Source organism: Chionomys nivalis, chromosome 23, assembly GCF_950005125.1.
Source record: "Chionomys nivalis chromosome 23, mChiNiv1.1, whole genome shotgun sequence".
NCBI lineage: Eukaryota > Metazoa > Chordata > Mammalia > Rodentia > Cricetidae > Chionomys > Chionomys nivalis.
In genome coordinates, this window is record NC_080108.1 from 2134978 (window position 1) to 2161503 (window position 26526).

At 53.5% G+C, this 26526-nt stretch overlaps 1 protein-coding gene across 1 annotated transcript in view; it reads left to right on the plus strand.

Annotated features, from left to right (window-relative positions):
- Myo7a (myosin VIIA) overlaps positions 1-26526 on the plus strand; it is a 61630-nt gene that overhangs the window by 11764 nt on the left and 23340 nt on the right. The window contains exons 4-26 of the mRNA XM_057756638.1: positions 1297-1481; positions 1923-2044; positions 2126-2268; positions 2447-2560; positions 3428-3581; positions 4275-4351; positions 4660-4779; positions 5386-5528; positions 6198-6408; positions 6920-7055; positions 10134-10240; positions 15724-15861; positions 17730-17888; positions 18138-18230; positions 20199-20293; positions 21247-21331; positions 21784-22002; positions 22296-22403; positions 23181-23390; positions 23513-23716; positions 23920-24096; positions 24543-24626; positions 25597-25724. Of these exons, the coding sequence (XP_057612621.1) occupies positions 1297-1481; positions 1923-2044; positions 2126-2268; positions 2447-2560; positions 3428-3581; positions 4275-4351; positions 4660-4779; positions 5386-5528; positions 6198-6408; positions 6920-7055; positions 10134-10240; positions 15724-15861; positions 17730-17888; positions 18138-18230; positions 20199-20293; positions 21247-21331; positions 21784-22002; positions 22296-22403; positions 23181-23390; positions 23513-23716; positions 23920-24096; positions 24543-24626; positions 25597-25724 (3212 nt within the window). The remainder of the gene's footprint in view (positions 1-1296; positions 1482-1922; positions 2045-2125; positions 2269-2446; positions 2561-3427; positions 3582-4274; positions 4352-4659; positions 4780-5385; positions 5529-6197; positions 6409-6919; positions 7056-10133; positions 10241-15723; positions 15862-17729; positions 17889-18137; positions 18231-20198; positions 20294-21246; positions 21332-21783; positions 22003-22295; positions 22404-23180; positions 23391-23512; positions 23717-23919; positions 24097-24542; positions 24627-25596; positions 25725-26526) is intronic.

Here is a 26526-nt window from a genome sequence, read left to right on the forward strand (position 1 = left end):
TTCTGCACCACATTCTGGCCCCGGCCCTTCTGCTCTTTGTGCCTTGACCCCGCTCGTGGCCTCCTTACCACCCCGGTCTCCTCTCTGAACAGGGTCCAGCTTTTGTTTTTTTTTTTTTTGTTTGTTTGTTTAAATTTATTTATTAAAGATTTCTGCCTCCTCCCCACCACCACCTCCCATTTCCCTCCCCCTCCCCCAATCAAGTCCCCCTCCCTCGTCAGCCCTAAAAGCTAAGAGCAATCAGGGTTCCAAGGGACCACCCACCTCCATCCCGGTCTAGTAAGGTGAGCATCCAAACTGCCTAGGCTCCCACAAAGCCAGTACGTGCAGTAGGATCAAAAACCCATTGCCATTGTTCTTGAGTTCTCAGTAGTCCTCATTGTCCGCTACGTTCAGCGAGTCCAGTTTTATCCCATGCTTTTTCAGACCCAGGCCAGCTGGCCTTGGTGAGTTCCCAATAGAACATCCCCATTGTCTCAGTGTGTGGGTGCACCCCTCACAGTCCTGAGTTCCTTGCTCGTGCCCTCTCTCTTTCTGCTCCTGATTTGGACCTTGAGATTTCAGTCCGGTGCTCCAATGTGGGTCTCTGTCTCTGTCTCCTTTCATCGCCTAATATTCAGGAGGATGCCTATATGTTTTTCTTTGGGTTCACCTTCTTATTTAGCTTCTCTAGGATCACGAATTATAGGCTCAATGTCCTTTATTTATGGCTAGAAACCAAATATGAGTGAGTACATCCCATGTTCCTCTTTTTGGGTCTGGCTTACCTCACTCAGGATAGTGTTTTCTATTTCCGTCCATTTGTATGCAAAATTCAAGAAGTCATTGTTTTTTACTGCTGAGTAGTACTCTAATATGTATATATTCCATACTTTCTTCATCCATTCTTCCATTGAAGGGCATCTAGGTTGTTTCCAGGTTCTGGCTATTACAAACAATGCTTTTGAATTTTGCTTTAAAAGTCTTAGGTGCAAAGATTGGGGCCAAAGGATGGAGCCAGTATTTGAGTTGTCCCTGCCCGGTGCTTTGAATCTGAAAATACAGTATCTAATGCATCTTCACACAGACAGTTATGATTCATCCTTTTTACAGATCGGATGATACAACCCAGGCTTAGGGATCTCCTGCTGGCCCCTCCTCCCTTCATCAAATGTCTCTGAGCCAGACCCAAAGCCAGTCTGAGGCCCTCTTGATTCCTGCCATGTCTGTGGACTCCAGAGTCGCACAGGGTAGAGATCCCCCTCCTCCCACCCCTGCCGCCTGACAGTGTAAACTCCTGTCCCTTGCTGCTTGCAGACATACACGGGTTCCATCTTGGTAGCTGTGAACCCCTACCAGCTGCTCTCCATCTACTCGCCAGAGCACATCCGCCAGTACACCAACAAGAAGATAGGGGAGATGCCCCCCCACATCTTCGCCATTGCCGACAACTGCTACTTCAACATGAAACGCAACAGCCGGGACCAGTGCTGTATCATCAGGTGGGCAGCACAGCCCCACTCCCGGTATGAGCCCCAGCTCTCTGCCCTCCTGTGACTACACTAGAGACTGTTCCATGGTTGGAAGGCCACGATGCTCCTCAGGAGCTGGTTGTGCCTTCTGTGTCATGGTGTATAGAGTCACCCTTACATTTTTGCTTAACAGGACATGGGCTGATGTTAGCTTTTGAGGGCAACATTGTTTCCTAAGATTCCTGTTAAAGCTACAGTCAGTTGAAATCTGTCTCCTGTTTTCTCTTGGGCAAAACAAGAGGCCAAAGTATCAGTTGAGCAGTTCCCACCGGTCATGTTTAGGACCAGTAGGTGTTGGATGGGGCAGAGCTCTGTGCTCCCTGAGGACCAGACCATCAGCCTGTAGTGAGACACAGCAGCTAAAGGGACAGCCAGGACTGAGGCCTGTCCTGCTGCCCTTACCCTCTGCAGTGGGGAGTCAGGAGCAGGAAAGACCGAGAGCACAAAGCTGATCCTGCAGTTCCTGGCGGCCATCAGCGGACAGCACTCCTGGATTGAGCAGCAGGTGCTGGAGGCCACTCCCATCCTGGAAGGTAGGGCCAGGCTTTGAGGGTGAGTCCGGCACTGGCACTGGGGTCCCTCCAGTCTCACCTATACTCTCTATCGCTCTGCAGCGTTTGGGAATGCCAAGACCATCCGCAACGACAACTCCAGCCGCTTTGGCAAGTACGTTGACATCCACTTTAACAAGCGTGGTGCCATCGAGGGCGCCAAAATCGAGCAGTACCTGCTGGAGAAATCACGAGTCTGCCGCCAGGTGAGCCCTGGCTTCTAGGGTGGGTAGTCCCTACCTTGGGTAGGTGGGCACCCCTGTCTACATGGTCTGAGTCAGCCTTTATCATGATGCCCTATCTGCTTCCCGAAGTGTCTAAGGTCCCCTGTGGAATTCCTGCCCTTGTGTGTTCTCTGGTCCCCATACGCATGTCCATCTCCAGGCCCCTGATGAGAGGAACTACCACGTGTTCTACTGTATGCTGGAGGGTATGAATGAGGAGCAGAAGAAGAAACTGGGCCTAGGCCAGGCTGCTGACTACAACTACTTGGCCATGGTGAGTCCCAGGTGACACCTGGGCTAAATACCTGTCTGTCAAGTAGACAAGACCACATTCACCAGTGTGATTCTGTCCCAGCCTTGGGACACTTTAAAGTTTATTTGTGCTTTAAAGTGCCCACCTCAGTTGGGCACATGGCCCTAGTGACTTCTTACCACAGACACTTTTCTCGTGGTTAACATGGGACGTGGGGACACAACACACAGGAGCCACAGATCTAAGTGCATGGACCTGCTCACACTTGTTAGGCTGGGCCTTCTAAAATTGTGGGAGCTGGTTACTGGGGCCTGTACCCCTGTAGCAAAATTACATACATGAAGGACAGTTACGTAAATAATTTTATGGTTGGGGGGGTCATCACAACATAAGGAACTGTATTAAAGTGTCGCAGCATTAAGAAGGTTGAGAACTCTAGAGGCTGGGCACACAGCAGCGAGGTTGAGAATTCTACGTTACCTCCTTGGAGAGAGTCTGCCCAGGATTTAAAGGTGTTGAGGTGCTGTGGGTGAGACAGTCTAAACTTCTGTAACTAGCTGAATGGCGTACTCTGACACACACACACACACATATATATATACCAGTGAGCAGGCTGTGTCTATAGTTCTCTATGATTCACACATGGTTACAGTTAATAGGAGCTCCCTGAAGAGCGGGCACCCTGGGGCTGTGTGGAGCCTGGTGAGGCATTGATACTGAGAGCTGTGATGGAAGTGGCTAATGGAGCAGACCTGGTGTCAGTGCCCAGTTTACTCACAGCAGGGTGCCCTGGAGAAGCCCACAGGAGTGGCCTAGATATCCTGGCAGCATTGCCTGCCTGGCCTCCCCTACATCCTCCCATCCTCCTCTTTTATGCCCCACCCCCAGGGTAACTGCATCACCTGTGAGGGCCGGGTGGACAGTCAGGAGTACGCCAACATCCGCTCAGCCATGAAGGTTCTCATGTTCACAGACACGGAGAATTGGGAGATATCGAAGCTTCTGGCTGCCATCCTACACATGGGCAACCTGCAGTATGAGGGTGAGGCCCCACGGTGCCCTGCGCCACAGTGACACACCCCACTCAGGTAGCCTGGCTTCTGGGTGCTGGCAGCGCTATCTGCCATGGCGGTATCATCTGAGATGCAGGCTGGGAGGGATGCCAACCTGATGTCAGCCTCAGGGGTGGTACACTGTGTGACAGTCTGACCACAGAGGTAAGGTGTTCGGAGCTGACTGGGACCCTTTAAGATCCTTTCCCCATTTGGTTTCTTAAGGTGAGGTGTCCCCAAGAGAGGGTAAATCTTTGGGTTCATGCTGTGGTGTGAATGACCAAACGGCAGTCTGTAAGGGATGAGACAAAGCAGAGCATGTGCACTTATTTGGCACCACTGTATCCTAGAGTGGGAGGTGGTCATTTGGAAGAAGGCACAGGTTCCATTCTGCCTTCTCACTGGTGCCCGGCATGGGTTCTGGCAGAGCAGAGGACTCTGGGAAGTTCATGTAGTGAATGAATGTCCCCACAACTAAGACAATCCCAGGCTAATACTACTCTCAGGATGCCCACCATGAGAATGTGTCATGAGAATATTAATCAGATGTACATTGGCCACGCTGATGGTGCTCTCTGTGGACAGGGCAGGTCCCAGGGAATAGACATGGCCGCCTGCTCCTCCTCAGAGTCTCCCTGCCCCTGTTCCTCCCTTCCTGACACTGTGTCCCTTTCTGCTGGCAGCCCGGACATTTGAAAACTTGGATGCCTGTGAGGTCCTCTTTTCCCCGTCACTAGCCACAGCTGCTTCTCTGCTCGAGGTCAGTGCTAGCCTTCTCTCTCTCTCTCTCTCTCTCTCTCTCTCTCTCTCTCTCTCTCTCTCTCTCTCTCTCTCTCTGAGGTCAGTTTCTGACTCAGTCGGACTGAGGTGGAAATCGGCTGTGGTACCCTCGGACAGGAAAGTTCTGTTCAGTCAGGGGACAGCTGTGTGTGGTCCTGGGCCTCTGTCCCTACAGTGGGTGGCCTGGGCCGGGGCCCTGCAATACCTGGGAAGAGATGGGGAAGGGAGCCAACTGGGATGAAAGTCAGTCAGGGTGGGGCTGGGCCAACACCTGGGCGCTTGCTCTAGGTGAACCCCCCGGACCTGATGAGCTGCCTCACCAGCCGCACCCTCATCACCCGTGGGGAGACAGTGTCCACCCCCCTCAGCAGGGAGCAGGCGCTGGATGTGCGGGACGCCTTTGTCAAGGTGGGTGAGTGGTGTGTCTCTGTTCTCTCTGCCCCTCAGGAGTTTGAGGTGTTTCCAAGCTGGCCCTTGCTTCGGCAGCCCCTGCGCAGCTGGAGTCTCTGACTCTCTAGTGTCCAAGTTCCCTCTGTTGTCTTCTGAGCCCAAAGGCCAGGCATTCCACAGAAGTTGGCTCTGTGCTCCACAGGGATGCCCCCGGACTCGATTTGATCAGCTGTCCTCAGCTAGGACCAGACCTCTTAGGTCTCATGAGGTCTGGCTGGGTGGAGGATTCCAACCCTCATATTGCTATACCCATGTGCTTGCCAATCACAAAGTTCCCAGTCTATGCCAGCCCTGTGCCAAACTCTGGACCTTCAAGGTATTCAGAGGATGGGGATACATACACACAAGTGAAGTCACTGGACCCCAAAGTGACCCCCTTCAGGGTCGGGGAAGCTTTAAGGGATCAAATGAGTTCCTGAGTCATGAGTGTATGTGAGGTAGCAGGGACAGCCCAGTGAAGACTTGGGGGCACTAATAGCGTGGGTAAGGCTGGAACCAGGATCCAAAGGGTCTAGAAATGGGGGAAGGGTCTGTCTTACCCCACGGTTGATGGGTATCTTTCAGGGCATCTATGGGCGGCTCTTCGTGTGGATTGTGGACAAGATCAATGCTGCCATCTACAAACCTCCCTCCCAGGAAGTGAAGAACTCTCGCCGGTCCATCGGCCTCCTGGACATCTTCGGGTTTGAGAACTTCGCTGTGAACAGGTAGTGCGGGTGATCCCACACCTGGGAAATGCCATGCCTCTTTGTTTAGGCTCATTCATCCGCCTCCAAGAGCACCCCCAAGCTTGAGAAACTTGCCTTTCGTCATCCTGGAGATCCCGTTCATAGCCAGCCCCAGCTCAGCTAAGGCTAGCCCAGCTGGATACTGAAGATGCTTACGCTGTCCTGGGTACTTGGGAGGTGGTCTCTGGTCTCTGAGCTTTTGGCCATAGTCACTTCAATTTTTGCAATGCAGGATGTCACAGCATCCCCCAGACTGCCATACTGAATAAGAGAGTTGAGGCTGCCGCTCAGTTGCGCTGAAATCAGGGCTTGCCAGTCTTGGCCTCTCATTGATTCTGTTATCTCCCTATGATCCACCTTCCCAGTGTTCTGACTCTTTCCCCTTATTGATGGGCCCTAGGTGGGTCCTGGTCACTCAAGGAAAGAGCCCTGGGCCTAGCTCTAGCCAACCTCTCCTCTGATGCTCGGTGACCTCGGGAATGTCCTTTGCCCTTGCCAGTTCCCAGAGTCTTCTGCATAGGGGGTTGAACTTGACATGCCCACCCCAGCCCACCCAATGGGAGCTTTGTGCCTGAGGTCACACAGTAGAGACAGGGCCGGGTCTGGGTGATGGGGGGACCACATGTCCACGCCCTCTGCCCTTCGTAGCTTTGAGCAGCTCTGCATTAACTTTGCCAATGAGCACCTGCAGCAGTTCTTCGTGCGGCACGTGTTCAAGCTGGAGCAGGAAGAGTACGACCTGGAGAGCATCGACTGGCTGCACATTGAGTTCACTGACAACCAGGATGCGCTCGACATGATCGCCAACCGGCCGATGAACGTCATCTCCCTCATTGATGAGGAGAGCAAGTTCCCCAAGGTGGGTGCGCCAACCCTCAGTTTCCCCATCTGCAACCCGGGACAAGCAACGAGAGCTTGTTCAGGTGCCTCGGGCTGGTTCCAGGGTGTGGATGCGGTGAGCAGGGGTCGCCTGCGTTCTACTGGGCCCTGGGCCAAACCGTGGAGATCTAATTTCACAGCTGGTTCAGGATAGATGCTCATGATGGATTATGATGGGAACATAGGATTGCCCTCGGGGAAAGACATTGAGATTAGAGCCTTGCTGTTGGCCATGCTGGCCTTGAACTCCTGGGTTCCCGACGTCCTCCAGCGTTAGCTGTCCAAGGATTTGCATCATGGGAACTAGCTGGTATAGACTGGGATGTGCATTCAGTGATGAGCGGTTCCAGTTCACCCACTTCACAGATGGGCATGGAGGCTGGGAGAGCCTGTGTGTGTGGGGGGGAGGGATGGCAGGGGCAGCTACTGAGAAAGATGGTAGGCAGCCACTGGACGGCAGCGTCTTGGCAGTGACTCCTTTGCTTCCTCAGGGCACGGATGCTACCATGCTGCATAAGCTGAATTCGCAACACAGGCTCAACGCCAACTACGTGCCGCCCAAGAACAGCCATGACACCCAGTTTGGGATCAACCACTTTGCGGGAATTGTCTATTACGAGACTCAAGGTATGGGTGTGTGTGTGTGTCCGTCTTTCTGCCTGTGCTCCAACCGTCCCTCTCCCTAGGCTAGGAGTGAGACCACATGGCGCAGAGGTCAGAGGGGACAGAAGGGGCCACAGGCAGCATGCCATCCAGGGCTTTGCTTTTTGCTTTATTTCGGAAAGAGAAAAAAAAAAGACAAGATCTCACTATGGAGCCCCAGCTGGAACTCACTATGTAGTCCAGGCTGATGTGGAGCACAGAGATCCACTTGCCTCTGCCTCCTGAATTCTGGGCTTGTTTTTGTTTTCTTATGATACTGGGGGTCAAAACTACGCTAATCAAGTACTCCACCCCTGAGCTACATCCCCAGTCCTTCAGATGTTGAATTAAAAAAAACTACACACACATTTAATTGCGGCAAAAGCATCCACAATGCAAATTTACCCCTATAACCACCTAACACTTTAATTCAGTGCCACGACACACATTTACAACGCTGAGAGTCTTCACCACCACCCTTTCCGGAGCTTTCCATGACTCCACACAGAGGTCAGTCCACCATCAGTAACCCCATCCTTCACCACCTGGCCCAACACCTCCATTCTCCCTTCTGTTGCTATGACCTTGCCACCTAGGTACCTCGTGCAAGTGGAGTCACATGATCTGTCTCTTAGAGTCTGGCTTACCTGGCTGACCACAGTTCCATCCGGGCTCATCCACGTTGTGGCATGGGTCAATTTCCTTCATTTTCATGGCTGACTACTATTCTGCCACGTGATATACCATACTGTGTTCTTCTTCATGTGCCGATGGGAACATGGATGAGGCTGTGGGTGTGGGGTCTATGTGAGTTCCTGCTCACGGGAGGGATTCTGTGCTCTTTTGTGTAATGGGGAAACTCCAGCTCAGAAGGGAACTAAGCTGTTCTGTGACCTGATATAGCCTGCAGCACTGGAGGGGACGGCTAGACATCTTCCCCATCCTATAGCCTATGGCACTGGAGGGGACGCCTAGACATCTTCCCCATCCTATAGCCTATGGCACTGGAGGGGACGCCTAGACATCTTCCCCATCCTATAGCCTATGGCACTGGAGGGGACGCCTAGACATCTTCCCCATCCTATAGCCTACAGAACTGGAGGGGACGTCTAGACATCTTCCCCATCCTATAGCCTACAGCACTGGAGGGGACGTCTAGACATCTTCCCCATCCTATAGCCTATGGCACTGGAGGGGACGGCTAGACATCTTCCCCATCCTATAGCCTATGGCACTGGAGGGGATGTCTAGACATCTTCCCCATCCTATAGCCTGCAGCACTGGAGGGGACATCTAGACATCTTCCCCATCCTATAGCCTACAGCACTGGAGGGGACGGCTAGACATCTTCCCCATCCTATAGCCTGCAGCACTGGAGGGGACGTCTAGACATCTTCCCCATCCTATAGCCTGCAGCACTGGAGGGGACATCTAGACATCTTCCCCATCCTATAGCCTACAGCACTGGAGGGGACGGCTAGACATCTTCCCCATCCTATAGCCTGCAGCACTGGAGGGGACGTCTAGACATCTTCCCCATCCTATAGCCTACAGCACTGGAGGGGACGGCTAGACATCTTCCCCCTCCCAGCCCATCCCAAGGGCATGCAGCTGGCTCACTTAAAGCTGAAAGTCAGAGAGATGACTCAGTAGTTAAGTGCTCTTCCAGAGGACCTGAGCTCAAGTTAGGTGGTTCACAATTGCCTGTGGCTCCAGCTCTAAGGGATCCAATGCCCTCTGTGCTACCCACCCTCACATGTCATAGACATACAGAAGGATAAATCTTGCTGGGTGTGGTGTTGAACTCAGAAGGGAGTAGAGTAGAAAGAATAGAGACAGAGGGATCTCTGTGAGTTCTGAACTAGCCAGATCCACAATCTGTCTTAAAAGCAAATCTTTAAAAAATGCTGACGTGAGCATTGGTGCTGCACGCCTTTAATCCCTGCATTTGGGAGGTGGAGGCAGGTGGATCTCTGTGAGTTTGAGGCCAGCCTGGTTTACAGAGTGAGTTCTAGGACAACCAGGGCTATACAGAGGAACCCTGTATGAGAGAGAGGGGGGGGGGGAGAGGCTGGAAATTAAGTAGGGGTGAAAACCCAGCTCACCCTACCTGCAGTCCTGCAATCTCTGCAGCTTTGAAGCTTTCCTGCAGAGAGTCTTGCTTTCAGCCTGGTGTGAAAGGCCAGCCCCAAGTTGGCATTCACTGTGGGTGTAATACTGACATCCTGCCCATTGTCCTGAAGGGTCCCACCCAGGGCCCAAAGCCCCCTGACATTCAAAGCAGTCTAGGGCCATGTGGCAGGCTCCCTTATGAACTGGTTCAGAAATCAGTGGGTATATACGTGGTTCTACCTTTCTCCTCCCAGACAGGGACACCAAAATCTTGAAAGGGACCTTCATGTCACACGAGGTGGGCATAGCTCCTATAAGAGATCCTGCCATTGTAAAACTTGCTCTTCCATCGCCATGACACCAGGCCCGAGATCTGCCCTCAGGGGTGGCCCAAGTCCTGTACCTGACAATCTTTCTACCCCTCAGGCATTTCTAGCCTGTGGGTACCTCATCTTCTGCTCCATTCTAGCTTCTCTATCCCCGAGAATGGCTGCCCTCTGGGTGTGGGGAGCCTCCCTGGGTTGGCACCAGGGTCCTGGGTTCAAGTGTTAACTTTGCCATGGCTTGCTGTTCTGGCTTCACTGAAATCAGTTTTCTCCCTCGTCACATGGAGGAGATAGTAAGAGCCTGTCCCAGAACACAGGCAGGGTTGACACTGTAAATACACGGCCCTGTCTAGTCGAGAGGTGGTGGTGTTTAGTTGTCATGCTGGTGACTTACAGCATCAACACGTGGTCTCTTTCAGGGGATCATGGACTCTGGCATCTTATTTTTAAAAGCTCAGTGGCTTAGGGATGACCAGAAGGTCGCCTTGCTCTCTCCCTGAGACATAGACCTGTGGGCAGGGCTATGTGTTTGGGGGATTGATTGCTCCCCCATTTCCTCTGGTATTGGTAAGCCCATGTCCCCTCCAGACTCAGTGTCCCCATGATGACTTTTTGTCACTTCCAGGCTTCCTGGAGAAGAACCGGGACACCCTGCATGGGGACATCATTCAGTTGGTCCACTCTTCCCGGAACAAGTTCATAAAGCAGATTTTCCAGGCTGACGTTGCCATGGTAAGGCTGTTGGATGTTCACCTTGGGAGCCAGGTTCAAATCCAGACCCCACCCTGAGTCTTGTCCATCCATGGAGCCCATTGAACTTCAGAGTAGGAACAGGGGACAGGGCTTAGCTGGGCATCCAGAAGGGAAGGTCTGCAAAATGCTTCTGTCTAGTCTTGCTTTACTGACCCGGGATATGACTGGGGTATGAGGCTCAGAGAAGGAAGGGCTGTGTGGGAGGTTACTTGGGACTTGGAGCTGGCTTTACCCTGGAGGTCCCTGTGCTAGATGTAAGGGGAGACACAGGACAGGTGTGGCATGCTGGCCACCCAAACCCTGAGCTGATACGGAGGACTGTCCACTCTGCCCTTATGTGAAGTCCAGCAAAGGTCACTTGGAGTTTCTGCTTTTCCTTCATTCCTTCCCAGGGCCCGGGGTGGGGGTGGGGTTGGCAGGGAAGGCAGAGCCACCTTTCTCCGGTGCCTGTGCAGTCTGAGCTGATTGGGAGGTGGCCAGAGCCTTGACCTCTATGCCAGGCCCACCCCATCCTGGCTCTCTCGCCCACGCCCCTCCTGCCTCTCACCTGCCTGTGGTTCCCCTTATAGTTTCTCTGTGGTTATTCACCCGGCACGGTCGGCCAGGCAGCGGCTTCCGTAAAGGTAAAAGCCCCAGCCCGGGGCCCAGGATGACCGTGATGGGAGAGCTCAGCCGTATGGGGCTGACTCCAAGGGAGGGGGGCTGGATTTTTTGTCTTTTGGGGAATGTGCTTTGTGTGTGTGTTTGTGTGTGTGGAGTGGTTTTTTGAGTGGCTTTGGTTTTGAGTTGTGTGTGCTGCAGAAATCTCGGTTTCTTAAGGGGGAAACTGAGGTCCACAAGAAGGTAGGAGAAGGTTCCCTAAGCCTTTTCTGCCTCGTGTCTGTTATTATATATCCTGTGTCTGTGGGCCCTAGGGACTCTGGGACTCTGATGACATACTTAACAGTAGACACAGGTGGTCTTCTGTTCTGCAGATTCAGGACTGGGGTCAAGGAGGGGAGGGGGCTTCCTTCACCTTAATAACACATCTTGAGGGGGTTCAGCTAGGATAGCTGCCTTGGTCTCTGCCCCCTCCGGACTTGGCTGCCATGCTGCTTCCAGTCACAAAGGTGTTAGAAGCCTCAGCTACCACACTGTCCCACCTCCTCCTTGCTTCTCTCTTCCCAGTTCCCTCTCTCCTCTCTGCCTAGGGATGACCTCTTATTTGGGATAGATCCAACACCCTGGGGATACGGGGAGGGTTATGTACCAAGCCTGTCTTATAGGGGCTATCTTCCCTCCTGTGGGTGACACTGGTCCCTGCACCCATCACACACACACACACACACACACACACACACACACACACGAGCATGTTTTATCCTGGCTATGATACAAACAGACATTCTAGCAGTGATTGTGACCTTTGACAAGTCCCTTCCCTGTGTTGAGAGAGGTTCCACTGCCTATGTGACACAATTATGTCATCTAGAATCATGTGGCCCTGAGCTGCCATGAGGCATCAGAAAAGAGTCTGTGAATGTGTGCGTGCATGCATGTGGTGTGTGTGTGTAAATCAGAGGGCCACCCTGGATATTGTTCCTCAGAAGCCATACATTTTGCTTTTTGAGACAAGGTTTCTCACTGGCCTGGAACTCACCAAGTAGGTTAGGCAGGCAGACCAGTGAGTCCCAGTTCTGTTTTGCCGGTCTTGTCTCCCCAGCACTGGGATTACAAGGGTGTTCCGTCTAATTTACCTTTTCGTGTGTGGATTTGGGGGGATGAACTCAGGTCTCCACGCTTGCAAGGCAGGAACTGTGCCAAGTGAGCTATGTCCCCGGTCAAGAGAGATCCTGCAAGCACTGGAAGCTTGGCTACTGCCTTGTGGGAATTGGCCCGGGAGAGTATCTTAGCTATAGCTCTTCTGTCAGGGTGGATGCCATAGCGTCTGCTTCCAGGAACCTAATCCCTCAAGCTTGAAAAGGTCCCCAGTCCCTGAGTTCTCACCCTTGGATTCTTGTGTCTGTTACCTCAGGGCAATTCAGGGCTTCACAACCTGCCCTGACCTATTGACTCGGGGACCAGTGAAGGGGAGGAAGGCCACCTTCCCACATATGGGGTATAACCAGATGAATGTCCCATCCCAGACATATCTGCAGGACTGCTGCTCACTCCTGCCTGCCATGTGCCTGCTCACTGGCAGACACCTGACACCATGATGGCTTCATCTTCCCTCAGATCCATTTTGTCCCCATTTCATGCCAGCCTTTGGACTCTTGGCTTCAGTCTTTACCTCACTCCCAAGCACTCTCAGATATCCCAGGATCTGGGAATCACCAGGAAGGAGGCTGTCCCTGAATAAAACAGAACCAGATGAAAACCCAGTGGCCGAGGCTGGGGGAGCAGACTCCACACCCTCAATCACCTGTTCACCCACGTGCACGCACTCCCTCGCTCCTCACCCACTGCCCACCATTCACCCACGTGCACGCACACACTCGTTCAACCTACAAACGCTTCCTGAGTGTCTCCATATACCACACATTGCCTAGGTCCAGGGCATAGCGGTGAATGCAGAGACACAAAACTAAACCCTGTTCTCAGTCTTGGGCTCTAGCAGAGGGGGAGCAGTGAGAGAATCGGTAAACGATTAAAGCAGAGGGGGAGCAGTGAGAGAATCGGTAAATGATTAAAGCAGCCATGCTGTGTGTGTGTGTGTGTGGGGGGGGTGTACAGATAAGGACAGGGGCGGTGGCAGGCCCTGGGATCACTCATGAGGCTCAGGACAGGCCTTATTGGGAAGGCGCTGCCCTCCCCCTGGGGGACTTTGCAGGAAGAGGGTCGTACATGCGCAAAAGTCCCAAGTGTACCTTGGGCAGAACCAGGAGGCCAGTGTGCCAGAAAGAGTGCCAACAGATGGTGGGGACCAGAGGCTCCTGGAGCAGATCCTGGAGCTATCGTGGATCCTTGTAGGGCCTTTAGGTTTCCTTGGAGTGAGGAGGGGCGATGCGGGCTGGTTTTCCAGCCTCGCCCCCACTCCGCTGCTTTGTGAATCAGTGGTTAGTGCTGGACATGGTGACAGGGCAGGAGGCTGAAGTGGGAAATGAGCCAGCCACGTTGAGGCTGGAGCCGGCTGCTGGGAAATGTGAGTGACATCTGACCCTGGGAAGGACCTGCATGTTAGTCCCATATGAGAGAAGGGGCAGGAGGGAGTTCCTAAGGGTTTGGTTGTACAGCTTTGGAAAGGTGACAGTTTATGCACCGTGGAAGACAGGTGGCCAAGGGGTTGACGTGTGTCCCGGTGCACACACAGCAGTGAGTGTGCCCAGGCCCTGGTGACATAGTACTAGGCAAGGCAGACCCAGCCTGTTGTCATGGGGTCCCAACAAGGAGGACAGACAGAAGGAAACAGCTTCAGGATGACAGAATCATGAAGAGCACGTGTGCCCCGTTTAGTATCAAATGTGTTCTCAGCATGTATGTCCTGTGTGTACATGTGCCACAGAGTGAGCATGCCAGTGCATGTCATGCATGTGCATGCAGGGCGTGTGCTGTGAGGAAAGTGTGGCGTGTGTTCTTAGTGGATGCATGTCATATATATGCATACGTGCCGTAGTGTGCTTGCTGTGTGCAGGTGCTGCGGGGGATGGGTAGAGGGCACGTGTGCTCAGAGTATGCATGTCACATGTTGCCTTGTGTGCTTTATGGCATATGTCTAGCAAGTGTGCTGAGCGCTGTAGTCTTAGCATGTTTGTGCCATGCGTATGCATTTATGCTGGATGGTTATGAATGCTGTGTGTGAATTAATTGCACTGTCCTGTAGGGTATGCATTTGTGAGTGATTTGTGTTGTATATACATGCTTGGTGTGAGCAAGTCGTGTTTGCTATATGGTGCATGTTGTAGGTGTGCATGTGGGTGTTTGTGTTATGTATGGTCTGCATGCTCAGATGTTGCCCCTGTGTATAATGCTGTATGATGTACACGTGTGTATGGTTAGTGTGTGTGTGCACTGTGGGATGTGTGTACTTGGTATGTGTGTACTATCTGCATATAGTGTGCATTGTGTGTACTCTGTCTTATGAGCTGTGAGCTCTGTAGGCATGTGCTGTTGCTGAATCAAGAACTGCTGGTCCAGAGCAGATGTCACCATATCCCTAAATCCCCTGAACAAAATTTTGCAATTTTTGCAATGAAACTTAAGATGAAAAGTACTTCATGTTTTAGACCCCAAAACATTTGCTTTCCTGCAGGCTTCATTAGAAGCTACGGTATGTCACCTGGATTTAGTACCAGCTAAGTGCCGTTACCCCCAAATTCCTCATACATGCGTTTCTGCACCTCAAATCTTTTTAAAATATTTATTATATATACAATATTTTGTCTGTGTGTATGCCTGCAGGCCAGAAGAGGGCACCAGACCCCATTATGGATGGTTGTGAGCCACCATGTGGTTGCTGGCAATTGAACTCAGGACCTCTGGAAGAGCAGGCAATGCTCTTAACCTCTGAGCCATCTCTCCAGCCCCTGCACCCCAAATCTTAAAGTATTTATTTTATATGTATGTGTGTGTGTGAGAGAGAGAGTGTATGTCAATACACCACATGTATGCAGGAGCCCTCGGAGTCAGCAGAGGCTGTCAGGTCCCTAGAGCTGGTATTAAAGGTTGATGTGAGCTACCATGTGGGTACTGGGTGGGACCCTGGGATCTTTGCAAGAGCAGTGAGCACTTTCATCTGCTGAGCAATCTCTCCACCCGCACCCCAGAGATCTGAATACTAAAGGATATGATTGACTTATAACTCTAAGACTATAAAATCTTACATAAAATCAAGTTAGCTAATGAATTATCATACAAAAATGACCAGGAGAACAGCATGTGGTAGTCCCATGCTCTCTCTCATCTGAGTCTGGCCATGGTCCAGAAGCTTCGTTTCCTGCTCCCTTGACTGCGGGGTCTTCCCTAGTCCCCCTTCTCCCTGTTATTTTGCAATGTTCTGAGAGGCACCATATAAACGGGGTGCAGAACCCGCACAGCAGCTGGGAGAACAACAACCTGCCTTTGCAGGAGGATTATCCAGGTCACCCACACTGCCTCCAGCCTGCCTGCTAATCCCACCAGCAGAGCAGAGGAGGGCAGGAGCAGTGCTGGCTCCCCCCAGGCTCCCAGCGGGGGGTAGTGACCACCCCAGGTGGTTGCTTACTGCCCTTGAACCCCCTCCCTGATCCTGTCAGAGGGGTAGATGGCAATGTTGCTTTACTTAGGTAACAGTGGAGACTCAGCACCCTTTAGTGGCTGGCCTTGGAGTGGGTGTCTGAGGTCCATGCTCCATCCCAGACCAGGAAATCCCCAGCTACCCACATACCCAGGCTCTGACCTTGGTAGCCTTGCCTGGTCCTTTTCTCCCTCCTGAACAGCTAGCTGCTGGAGGCTGGGAGGGGGAAGCTGTGGCCCCTCCCATCACTGTCTGTCCCCCGCCACAGGGTGCGGAGACCAGGAAGCGCTCGCCCACACTCAGCAGCCAGTTCAAGCGGTCGCTGGAGCTGCTGATGCGCACCCTGGGCGCCTGCCAGCCCTTCTTCGTGCGTTGCATCAAACCCAATGAGTTCAAGAAGCCCATGGTGAGCCTTAGGGGAGGGGAGGTGGTGGGGAAGTGGGGGGCAACATACTTGGAATAGGTGGGCAGTGCAAGGTCTTGTCCTTTCTGGAGATCAGAGGGCTTGTAAAAGGCAACCTCCCAGCTGAGTGACTGTACATATGTCATACGCTGCCGCCCCGTGCCTCAGTTTCCTTGAGAGAGAAAACAGGAGTCATAGCAACCACCTCTTCCCGGAGATCATTGCCTGAAGTTTGCAGGGTGCTATTAAGTGCTTAGTAAATAGTAGTGTGGCTCATTGCCGTGGCGCCTCCCGTCAGTTCGTGTCCACCCCCTTCAGGAAGGCCCTCTGGACTCGTCCTTCTGTTTGAGTGACAGCATTTGTTAGCCCTTCCACAGGCCGGGAATAGCCCCCTTCAGCAAGCTGCCTATGAGGAAGTGGAGGTTGTCACATCAGGGCTCAGGGATTTTTGAGGGGCCTAGATCCCAAGGACTGCCTAGCCCTAGCTCCTGGCCAGTGCAGACCCTGAGGGGTTGTTTATCCAGAGGAGGGAGAAAGGGCCAGGGGAAGCTGGGTGTGGGGCTTAGGCAGGGAGGGAGGGAAAGCTGGGGAAAGTGGCCCAGAGGGAGAGGAAATGACCGCGGAAGCTGTCCTTCCGCACACCCTGTCCCCACAGGAAATCATGTCCCAGAGTGGGTGAGTCCTGTCCTCTTCGGAATTCGGGTCCCCCTCTGGAGCAGGACATGCAGGCTGGGCTGGCTCCCTGGGACTTTTCCCAGCCCAGGTCTTTTGGGGTCTGTGGTCTCCACCTTTTTAGTGGCCTCCTTACCTGCCTCTCTGTCTGCTGCTTCCCGCTGCCTTCAGCCACTATGCCGATAATGACATCATGTGTGTAGCCCTACCTGCTCTAGCCTGATCCCAGAAAGCCCCTGGGTCCACTTTCCCCATTTTCTTTCCATCTGAACTTGGGATATAATTCTGCCCTGAGCCATCCATTGGCTTCTATGTGACAATTCAAAGAACACGCTCTTCCTAAGGCGCTATAGCCAGCCCCTGGAGAGCTGCTTAAATAACCAGGGATCTGTAATGGGGGCCACGTGAAGGGTGGCCTGGGGCTGTGTGGAGTACCACCTCCTGGCAGCCTGAACCGTGCCCTGACCCAGGCTCTACTGCCCCTTACACATTCCCCACAGCAGGCCTTGGACTTTAAGATTCTGTCCCTTCCCACATGCTCACCTGCCTCCAGATCTGTCCCTCAGTATCCATGAGGCCTCCTGTGTCTCCCAGGGGACACTGTGGTGACATTTCATTTGTATTTTAATAAATAAAGCTTGTCTGAAGATCAGAGAATAAAACAGCCCCACTGGTCAGTCTTTACAGACCAGGCAGAGGTGACACATGCCTTTAATCCCAGTAGCCGCACTAGTTGCCATAGAAACCAGGTGATGCATGCCTTTAATCCCAGTGGTGCACGACTTTAATCCCAGAACTAGAGAGGAATGTAAGATGGGAGGAGACAGCTCTCAGTCATAGATTCCTGGAGGCAGGACTGCCATTTTTGGACTAAGGTCGAGGTAAGAGCCAGGGGCCGGCTGCTTTGCTTTTCTGACCTTCAGGTTGAACCCCAATTTCTACCTCTGAGTTTTTATTAATCGTGCATCAGGACACAGACATTTTCTGTGATCTGATCCTATAGCACATGGTTGTCCAATCCCAGGTCTTCACGTCACGCTGCCACTTGGGTTTGACCAACAGTCCTGGGCTCCTGCCTGGCTTTGCTCCCCACAATCCCAGAAGCCTCTGTATGTTTCTGTCTGTGCTGGTCAACGGCAGGGCAGGCCTTGCTTCCCAACAGTGTCCTCGCCCTGATGCTTTTGGTTCTGGCCCGGCAGCTCTTCGACCGGCACCTGTGTGTACGGCAGCTGCGATATTCGGGCATGATGGAGACTATCCGCATCCGGCGCGCGGGCTACCCCATCCGCTACAGCTTTGTGGAGTTTGTGGAGCGCTACCGTGTGCTGCTGCCTGGGGTGAAGCCAGCATACAAGCAGGTACAAGGTTGGGCACAGCCACAAGGGAGAGAACTCCAGGTTTACGTGGGACTGGAGCTTGGCATCTACTTGGTCACATCAGGTGCTGCTGCAAAGAGGGGGCTTGAGAAAACAGATGTTCACGGAAGGCAGGGGCAGACTGCGTCTGTCACACAGCCAGACAGGGACAGACTTGACCCCAGTCCTGAGAAGGACACTTGGGGGGCCTTTCTGTCGGTTATACCATCAGTACCCTTGTCTTCCACCCAGGGTGACCTCCGAGGGACATGTCAGCGCATGGCTGAGGCGGTGCTGGGCACCCATGATGACTGGCAGATTGGCAAAACCAAGATCTTTCTAAAGGTGAGCGCGGTCTGTCCTGATGGCCATGGCTCTGCCATGTCTGCAGCCGTGTTCATATGGGGTGTATCTTGATGGCTGTGTGAGCATTAGAAATAATTTATAGCTGGGCGGTGGTGGCACATGCCTTTAACCCCAGCACTCTGTAGGCAGAGGCAGGCTGATCTTTGTGAGTTCGAGGCCAGCCTGGTCTACAAGAGCTAGTTCCAGGACAGACTCCAAAGCTACAGAGAAACCCTGTCTTGAAAAATCAAAAAAAAATAATAATAATTTATAATTATTCATAAAATAATGTTTAATCATTATTGATTATTAATAAAATAATTAACAGATAACGATTCATTATTAATAATTATGATAAATAATGGGGCCAGGTGCTGACCCAGGTTAGAGTCAGATGACCAGATGTGGGTTACCTGTCAGACCCCATAGCGGGGACTCAAACCCTGGCCTGTGGCTCTCAGCCTGGGGGCTGAGGATAAGCTCTTCAGCATTTCTGTCCACTCTCGTGTCTGTAACAGGCTGGGCCTGGGGAGGCCTAGAGTGGACCTCAGGTCCCTTCTTGTGGTTTTTGGCAGGCAGGGTTCAGGAGGGTCAGCTGTGCACTGTCTTTCCCGGCTCTGTCTTAGCACCAGGGACAGCGAGCTACAGTTTCTGGCTCTCACAGCCTCCTAGACGGTGGGAGAGAGCAAGACCTGGGCCTGAGCAGCCATGGCTCTGGAGAGCCGCTGTAGGGACAGTGTGGGCTTCCCTATTTCCATTTCCTCTGACAGAGCAGGGCGCTTCCTCTGTGGGGGCAGGGCTGAGTGCAGGACGGCTGGGAGAAGGAGGGGGAGGAAGCCGCCTTTAGTGGGGTCTTGTCTCTTGGTGAGGGCTTTGAGTCAACCCCTGTACCTCCCATGTCCTTGTTTCTGCACTGGGAAATATGTTTGCGTCCCCTCTGTTCCTTGATTGCCGGCTGGAGAGTGAGTTCTGAGTGCCAGGCACTGTCCTGCTAGTGCTATGGGAGAGGAACTCTTTTGCTCAACTCATAGGTTCAGAGAGAAGCGAGTGATTGAAGCCAGGCTGAGGGATGCAGGGAATGGGCTGTTGACCTGGGATGGTCAAGTGCCAGGCATGGGTTGACAGAGAGAACAGACAGAATCACGATGGCATCTAAAAATCAGAGGAACACCCTTGTCCCCATGCTTACCCACCTGCATTCTTTAGGAATCAATCCTTCAAGAGCCTGCATGTCCCAGCCCCAGCCATCCGTTCACCCATCCACCCATCTGTCCACGCACTGAGAAGGTCATGACTGAGTCTCACCCCATGTCTAGTGACTATTAGACAGATGTTTATCATGAGACTCAAAGGCCAGGCTCCACCACACCACCCAGCACTGTGCCTACCCATGGACCATTCCATCCATCTATGGATTGATGGACCAGTGAAGTTTCAAATTTCATCCAAGAAGCAGGGGGACTGGGCTTGTGAGAGAGTTGGGGAAGGGCTGGAGGTGTCAGTGGGGCCTGGCATGGTCCTGAGTGCCGGGACGAGGTATATGCTGTGGGGTTTGTTTGGAAGACCGGAGGAAGGTTGTCTGACTCATATGAAGGAGAGGCTCAGAGGGGGAATGGTAGACACCAGGAGCATCCTTGTAAGGAGTGTGCTGCCAAGATCCTGAAGAGAAAAGGTAACAGGGTCCAGGGGTGAAATGGTGACAGGGGAAGCCGGGATGTGACTGTTGAATCTCTTCCCTCAGTCTAGTGAAATGAGGTACCTCTGGCTCCTTTGGTCCCCTCCTCAGACCTCTAGGGCACAGCCATAATCTCTGGTAGCAAAGGAGGTCACCGCACAGGCCCTAGCTGGGTTAGGAGCCTGAGGTACACACAGAGTCCTAAGCCGGAGTTACAGCAGAAGGAGACGGGTCCTACCTGGACTGAGCAGGCAGTCTTGGGGGGGACAGTACTCAGGAGCTCTGCCTTTCAGGACCACCATGACATGCTGCTGGAGGTTGAGAGGGACAAGGCCATCACAGACAGAGTCATCCTCCTTCAGAAGGTCATCCGGGGCTTCAAGGACAGGTCTGTGCCAACAGCTTCTGCTCCCTTAGCATCACCTCTGCTCCCACACGGACACAGGGACAGATATGCTCGCCCGCGGTACACACACAGAAGCCATCACACACATGCCCAGCACGCGCACACGATTACAAGGTCATCCAAGGATTGCAAAGCTCTACCATGTCATGTAAACCAGACCACACACTAGCTGGTTCCTCCTGCACACGTGGAGGCGAGAGGTATATTCACCGATATTTTAGAAGTTACAAGGTGTCGCTAGCTCGTATTCTACATTCAGAACATGCGTGTATCTGTGATGGTCCACACACGGGCAAGGCCAATTCTAGAGTGTGATGCAGGTGTCACAGAAACTCACAGTCTGCCTCCCTCCCTCCCTCTCTACCAGCCCAGTCCCCTTCCCCTGCCTTCCCTCCAGTTCTCGCCACCATCTCTGAGCATGCTGGCCCTGGAGCGCTGGCCGGTGCCATGACGTGTCTGTCCACCCTTCCCTCCTGTGTTTCCCAGCAAACACTTGCTGTTGCTTTGTGGCCTCTGTCCCCATCAGAGGTGACTGTGGTATCTGAGGAGCAGCCTACTATGTGCGGAGACCGGTACCAGGCTCTTCAGAGGCAGTCAGCAATGGGGCTGTGGTTCCAGCCTCCTAGGTCTTGATTGCTCACCTACAAAGTGAGGGAGTTAGACAACTTCAAGACCTCTCTTTCACGTCATTTCAGTATTGACTTGGCCACACATCCACTCTCTCAGCAAGCATATTCTGAATTTCTGCTTTAAAGGCCAGGCAGGAAGGATAGGCGTTACACCTCATCTTTTCCAGGAGGTGGCGCTGTGGTACGGAGGTTCCACGCCTTGCCCGAGATCACATAGCTTAGGGATCACAGGACGGGGGCTCAGAGTGCTGTCTGGCTGACTCTGGCCACCAACTGTCTGCTCACCCATCACTGCCCTCCTTTCAGGTCCAACTTCCTGAAACTGAAGAGTGCCGCCACACTGATCCAGAGGCACTGGCGGGGTCACTACTGTAGAAGGAACTATGAGCTGGTAAGCCTCGCTTCCCGGATTCTACTGGCCTGGCCATGGAACAGCTGTGTTGCCTTGGTTACAGGACTTAACCTGAATCCAGGGATGCCCCAGCCAGCCCTACCTTTCCTTCAGTCAAATCTCCAGTCTAGCTCTAGTGACTGTCCTCGTGGGATTTTGGAATGTTTTGGTGGGTTAAAACACAGTGAGGCTGAGACCTTGGGGAGATCCAGGAGAGACCTGGTCACTTGCAACTCTGGAATATCGGGCTGCAGCCTGCACTTGGTATAGGGAGTGGACAAAAAGAACACTGGTTAGTTAAGGCTGGAGTTCCTGGAAGGAGTCAGGCCTCACTGTGGGACCCAGGTAGTTTGGTAGGTCCAGTCTGATGGAGGACTGTGCTCTGAATGTTGCTGCTAGCCTCGTCCATCTGGGCTGGAGCTCAGTCTGAGCATGACTTGCTGTCCTTGCAGATGCGGCTTGGCTTCCTGCGGCTGCAGGCCCTGCACCACTCCCGGAAGCTGCACCAGCAGTACCGCTTGGCCAGACAGCGCATCATCAAGTTCCAGGCCCGCTGCCGAGCCTACCTGGTGCGCAAGGCCTTCCGGCACCGCCTCTGGGCCGTGCTCACCGTGCAGGCTTATGCCCGAGGCATGATCGCCCGCCGGCTACACAGGCGCCTCCGGGCCGAGGTGAGGGGTTTCCCGAGACCCAAGAGCGGGCGGCTTGTTGGTGTGTGCCGCCCCACACAGGTGTCTCCCCACCCCTGCCCTGGTGCTGGTGGAGGATGCCAGAGACAAAAGGGAGACTTTCCACTCTGCCTGATCTTAGGATGGACCAGAGACCTGGCTCTGGGATCCACAGGGCCCCACACATGTGCGACCTGGGGACCAACTCAGCCTAGGGGTGCCGGGAGTGGGGTAAGGCCGGGCTGTGACAAGGGCTGCACATGTTTCTATGTTCACGCGGCTGCCCCTTTCCTCAGTACCGGCGGCGCCTGGAGGCAGAAAAGATGCGGCTGGCAGAGGAGGAGAAGCTCCGGAAGGAGATGAGCGCCAAGAAAGCCAAGGAGGAGGCGGAGCGCAAGCATCAGGTGAGCTCAAACCTCGGAGCTGTCCTGGGTTGCTACTCTACAGTCTGACTCCAGCTTGTCCCTGCTGTCTTCCTCCCTGGTTCCATCAGCCCACAGCTGCTGAACTCTCACGTGGGGTGTGGCATGGAGCTGGAATCAGAGGGCTGTGCCCACAGCGCCTTCCTGGTTAGGGGTGGCACCCAGAGCAAAAGTCTGCCAGGAGAGTGACCAGGGTCATGGAGCCCCACTCAGGCTGCCAGTCACAAGTGCCACCGAACACTGAAGTGTGGCTTGTCTAAAGGCCATGGCTAAAATTGGGAGGTGCACACAATGATGACTTAGCTGAAGAGGGGAGGATGTAAGGTACCCATGTGATTTTTATATTTGATTATATTCGAAGTTGATATTTGGGAAATATGACCCAAATCATTAAAACATTATTAATATTAGTTTTTAAAACATCATCATCATTATTATTTTGCTTTTTAAACATGGCTTATATTAACCTTTTGGTCAGTTCTAGTACAGTTCCCAGCCCCATGGCCCAGGACTTCTGGCACGGAGGCAGGGTGGGCATGGAAAGGAGAAAGCTAAAGGAGGTGTCCTCTGTGGTTCAGGGGTGCTGGACATCTCTCTGGTCCAGATGGGGGCTGTGAGCATAGTCAGCCACCCCGTGTCAGGATCCTGGTGGAGTCAGGGTTGCTCCTGCTGGTCTCTCCGGCTCCCTGAGGACAGCTGTTCTCTGAGGCCATGTTGCTGGGTGCTTGATTTACTTCCTCTGCATCACCCCGCCTTCAGGAGCGATTGGCCCAGCTAGCCCGTGAGGATGCGGAGCGGGAGCTGAAGGAGAAGGAGGAGGCCCGGAGGAAGAAGGAGCTACTGGAACAGATGGAGAAGGCCCGCCATGAGCCCATCAGCCACTCAGATATGGTGGACAAGATGTTTGGCTTCCTGGGGACTTCAAGTGGCCTGCCAGGCCAGGAGGGCCAAGCACCTAGCGGCTTTGAGGTACTAGGACTTCGGGGCAGGATTTCCTGACATGTAATGCTGGTCTGAAGAGGAGTGGAGACAGCAGCCTAGCTGCCTCTGCTCCGGCCCTGCTGGCTAACATTTGGGACACAACCCCCCAGGACCTGGAGCGAGGGCGGAGGGAGATGGTGGAGGAGGACGTGGATGCAGCCCTACCCCTGCCTGACGAGGATGAGGAGGACCTCTCTGAGTACAAATTCGCCAAATTTGCTGCCACGTACTTCCAGGGCACGACCACACACTCCTACACCCGGAGGCCCCTCAAGCAGCCACTGCTCTTCCATGATGATGAGGGTGACCAGCTGGTGAGGCTGCCTGCAGCTGGGTCACTGCTGATGGGGCTGGGGTGAGGGGGATAGACACTACCCTTGGCGGTGGCCAAGGTCTGACAGCCCAGCACCCAGTCTAGGTCAGTCCACACTGCAGGTGGCTGTGTCTCCAGCTTCCTCTCCAAGCCCAGGTCCTTTCTGCCCTCCTTGGCTTTCTGACGCCTGTACTCCATCCTCAGGCTGCGCTGGCTGTCTGGATCACCATCCTCCGGTTCATGGGGGACCTGCCGGAGCCCAAATACCACACAGCCATGAGCAACGGCAGCGAGAAGATCCCGGTGATGACTAAGATCTATGAGACCTTGGGCAAGAAGACGTACAAGAGGGAGCTGCAGGCCCTGCAGGGCGAGGGCGAGGTGAGGCCAAGGTGCCCCCAGCTGACAACTGTTTGGGGATGATGTCAGCATGGCAGCCTCGGGGAATCAGCAGAAAGCGTCCTAGGATCTAGCTGTCTCCACCTGCCCCAGTGCCCGGCCCTCCTCTGTCTACTCATGCGAATAATGAGTGATCGTTTGCCAACTGTAAAGTGCTCATCCTTACTGAGCAGCCACACTGCAGAGCGGACAGACTTTGCTGTGTTAGTGACAACTTATTGGGAGGCCTCAGACAGTGCCCGAGTCTCAGCAGGGGGTGAGGGTAGAGAGTGGCCTCATGGCCTGCACCTGGTGGAAATGAAACACTCGTGCACACGCACACTCACGTACTCAGGCACACACACATGCGCATACGCACATGCGCACACACACTTCCAGTAGCCCCTCTGTCCTGATATCATATCCTTGCTTTCTGTTACATGGCCCAGCTCCCCGAGGGGCAGAAGAAGACCAGCGTGAGACACAAATTGGTACACTTGACCCTGAAGAAGAAGTCCAAACTCACAGAAGAGGTAAGAAGAGACCTCAGGGCCTCGTATCACTTCGGGGTTCCTTGGGTAGCTGGACCGCAGAGTAACTAGACTGGGCGTGGGCGTGGGAGGAGCAGGGGTGGTTGATGCCTCCCTTCTGCACAATACAGCATTGGAGAAATCACTGGACAGGAATGCATGGAAGCATTTGGGGTGGGGGCTTCCCAGGGCAGGGGAAAGAGTGAGGAGGGGGGCTGTGCACACCCATGCACACCCATGAACAGGAGGCTGCTGCTCGCTAAGGACACACCATAGAGTCCTTCCCAGGACCTGTCAGCCTGGGAGCAAATTCCTGTGGTGGTCTCCTTGGTTTTCTGTACTGCAACCCATCAGTCCACCCCTCTCCTTCTGAGGCCACCAAGGCCTTCCCCCCAGGGCTGTCTAGACTGGGCAGGGGGCAGGTCTAGAACAGACAGACATGGGCCCAGTAGATACGAGGACCTGGCAGGCCCTCTGTCTATGACGGAGGTTCTCTCATGGCATCTGAGTGCAATCTGGGGCAGCTTCTGGGACTGTGTGGGGCCAGGAGAGACACACATGTACTGAGAACCAGATATGAGGCTGGCCATGTCAAGCCCAGGGGCCCTGGTAACCAGGTGGTTGTAAACCAGGGTGTACTTGATGCCAACGCTGTTGGATGATGGTTCCTCTCAGTGTCAGGAATGGGCCATATCCTGTCTGAAAACAGGATGTCTCTAGGGTGGGAACTGAGGTGCATGGGGCAGTGGAGGCACAGAGGAGAATTTACCCTCGTAGCAGGTGGCATCAACCTGGCTCTCCCAGCATGGGGTCTAAGGACAAACTCAGTAGGCATCCTCCCATCTGCTTGCTCCCTGTGCAGTGGTTGGCAGGGACAGTACCTCACCTGTGTCTGCCTGCTCCCCGTGGGGTACCTGCTAGGGGTAACACCCCAGCCTCACCTGTTCTACTCAAGCCTGTCTCCGCGGCGCAGGTGACCAAGAGACTGCATGACGGGGAATCCACAGTGCAGGGCAACAGCATGCTAGAGGACCGGCCCACCTCAAACCTGGAGAAGCTGCATTTCATCATTGGCAATGGCATCCTGCGGCCTGCACTGCGGTCAGTGCCCACGGGGCAATGGTGGCTATGGCTGGGCACCTCTAGGCAGGGCCTGGGGGCGGGGGCGGTCAGAGCTGGTAGTGGCTCCATCACTTTAGCCACTGACAAGCAGAAAGGCTTGCATCTAGCTGTTACTGGCTAGCCATGTGACCCTAACTCCGCCATCTTTCTGTGCCTTATCTGTAAAGGTGGGATAAGGGACCTGAGAGAAGGCAGTGACCAGAATAGCAGTCCGTTGGTAGCTATGGTTACTGTGCCCCCCACCCCCAGCTTTCTGTTTTAACCCTGTTGCTGCTGGCTCACCTTCAGCTGGCCCAGACCAAGGTCAAGGTTACTGTGGGAAGCCTGTCTCTGGTCTGTTGATGAGTGGAATCAGGCCAGAGACTCCACACTGGTCTGTGGCAGGATGGGACCTCAGTGAGCCAAGCCAACTTCACTTACAGTCCTGATCATTGGTCTGACGGCTGTCTACTTTAGATGTTTTAAGTGGTCCTTTTTTTAGGAAATGATTTAGGCAGAATGTTTGCACATGCGTGCGTTATGTTGTCATGATAGAGATGGCAACTTGGAATGTTGTTGGTTCTTGAACTCTCAAAATTAGGAAGCTACTAAGTTAGACAATCCTGCTTCGTACCTGCACTACCCGCATAGAAGAGGAGCAATGGATGCCCTGGGGGTCACCACATCAGTGTGTGTGTGTATGCGTGTATCTCTGTGTGTATGTGGATATGTATGTGTATGTGTGTACATGTGTGTGTCTGTGTGCATATGTGAGTGTATGTATGTGTTTGTGTGTGCATAT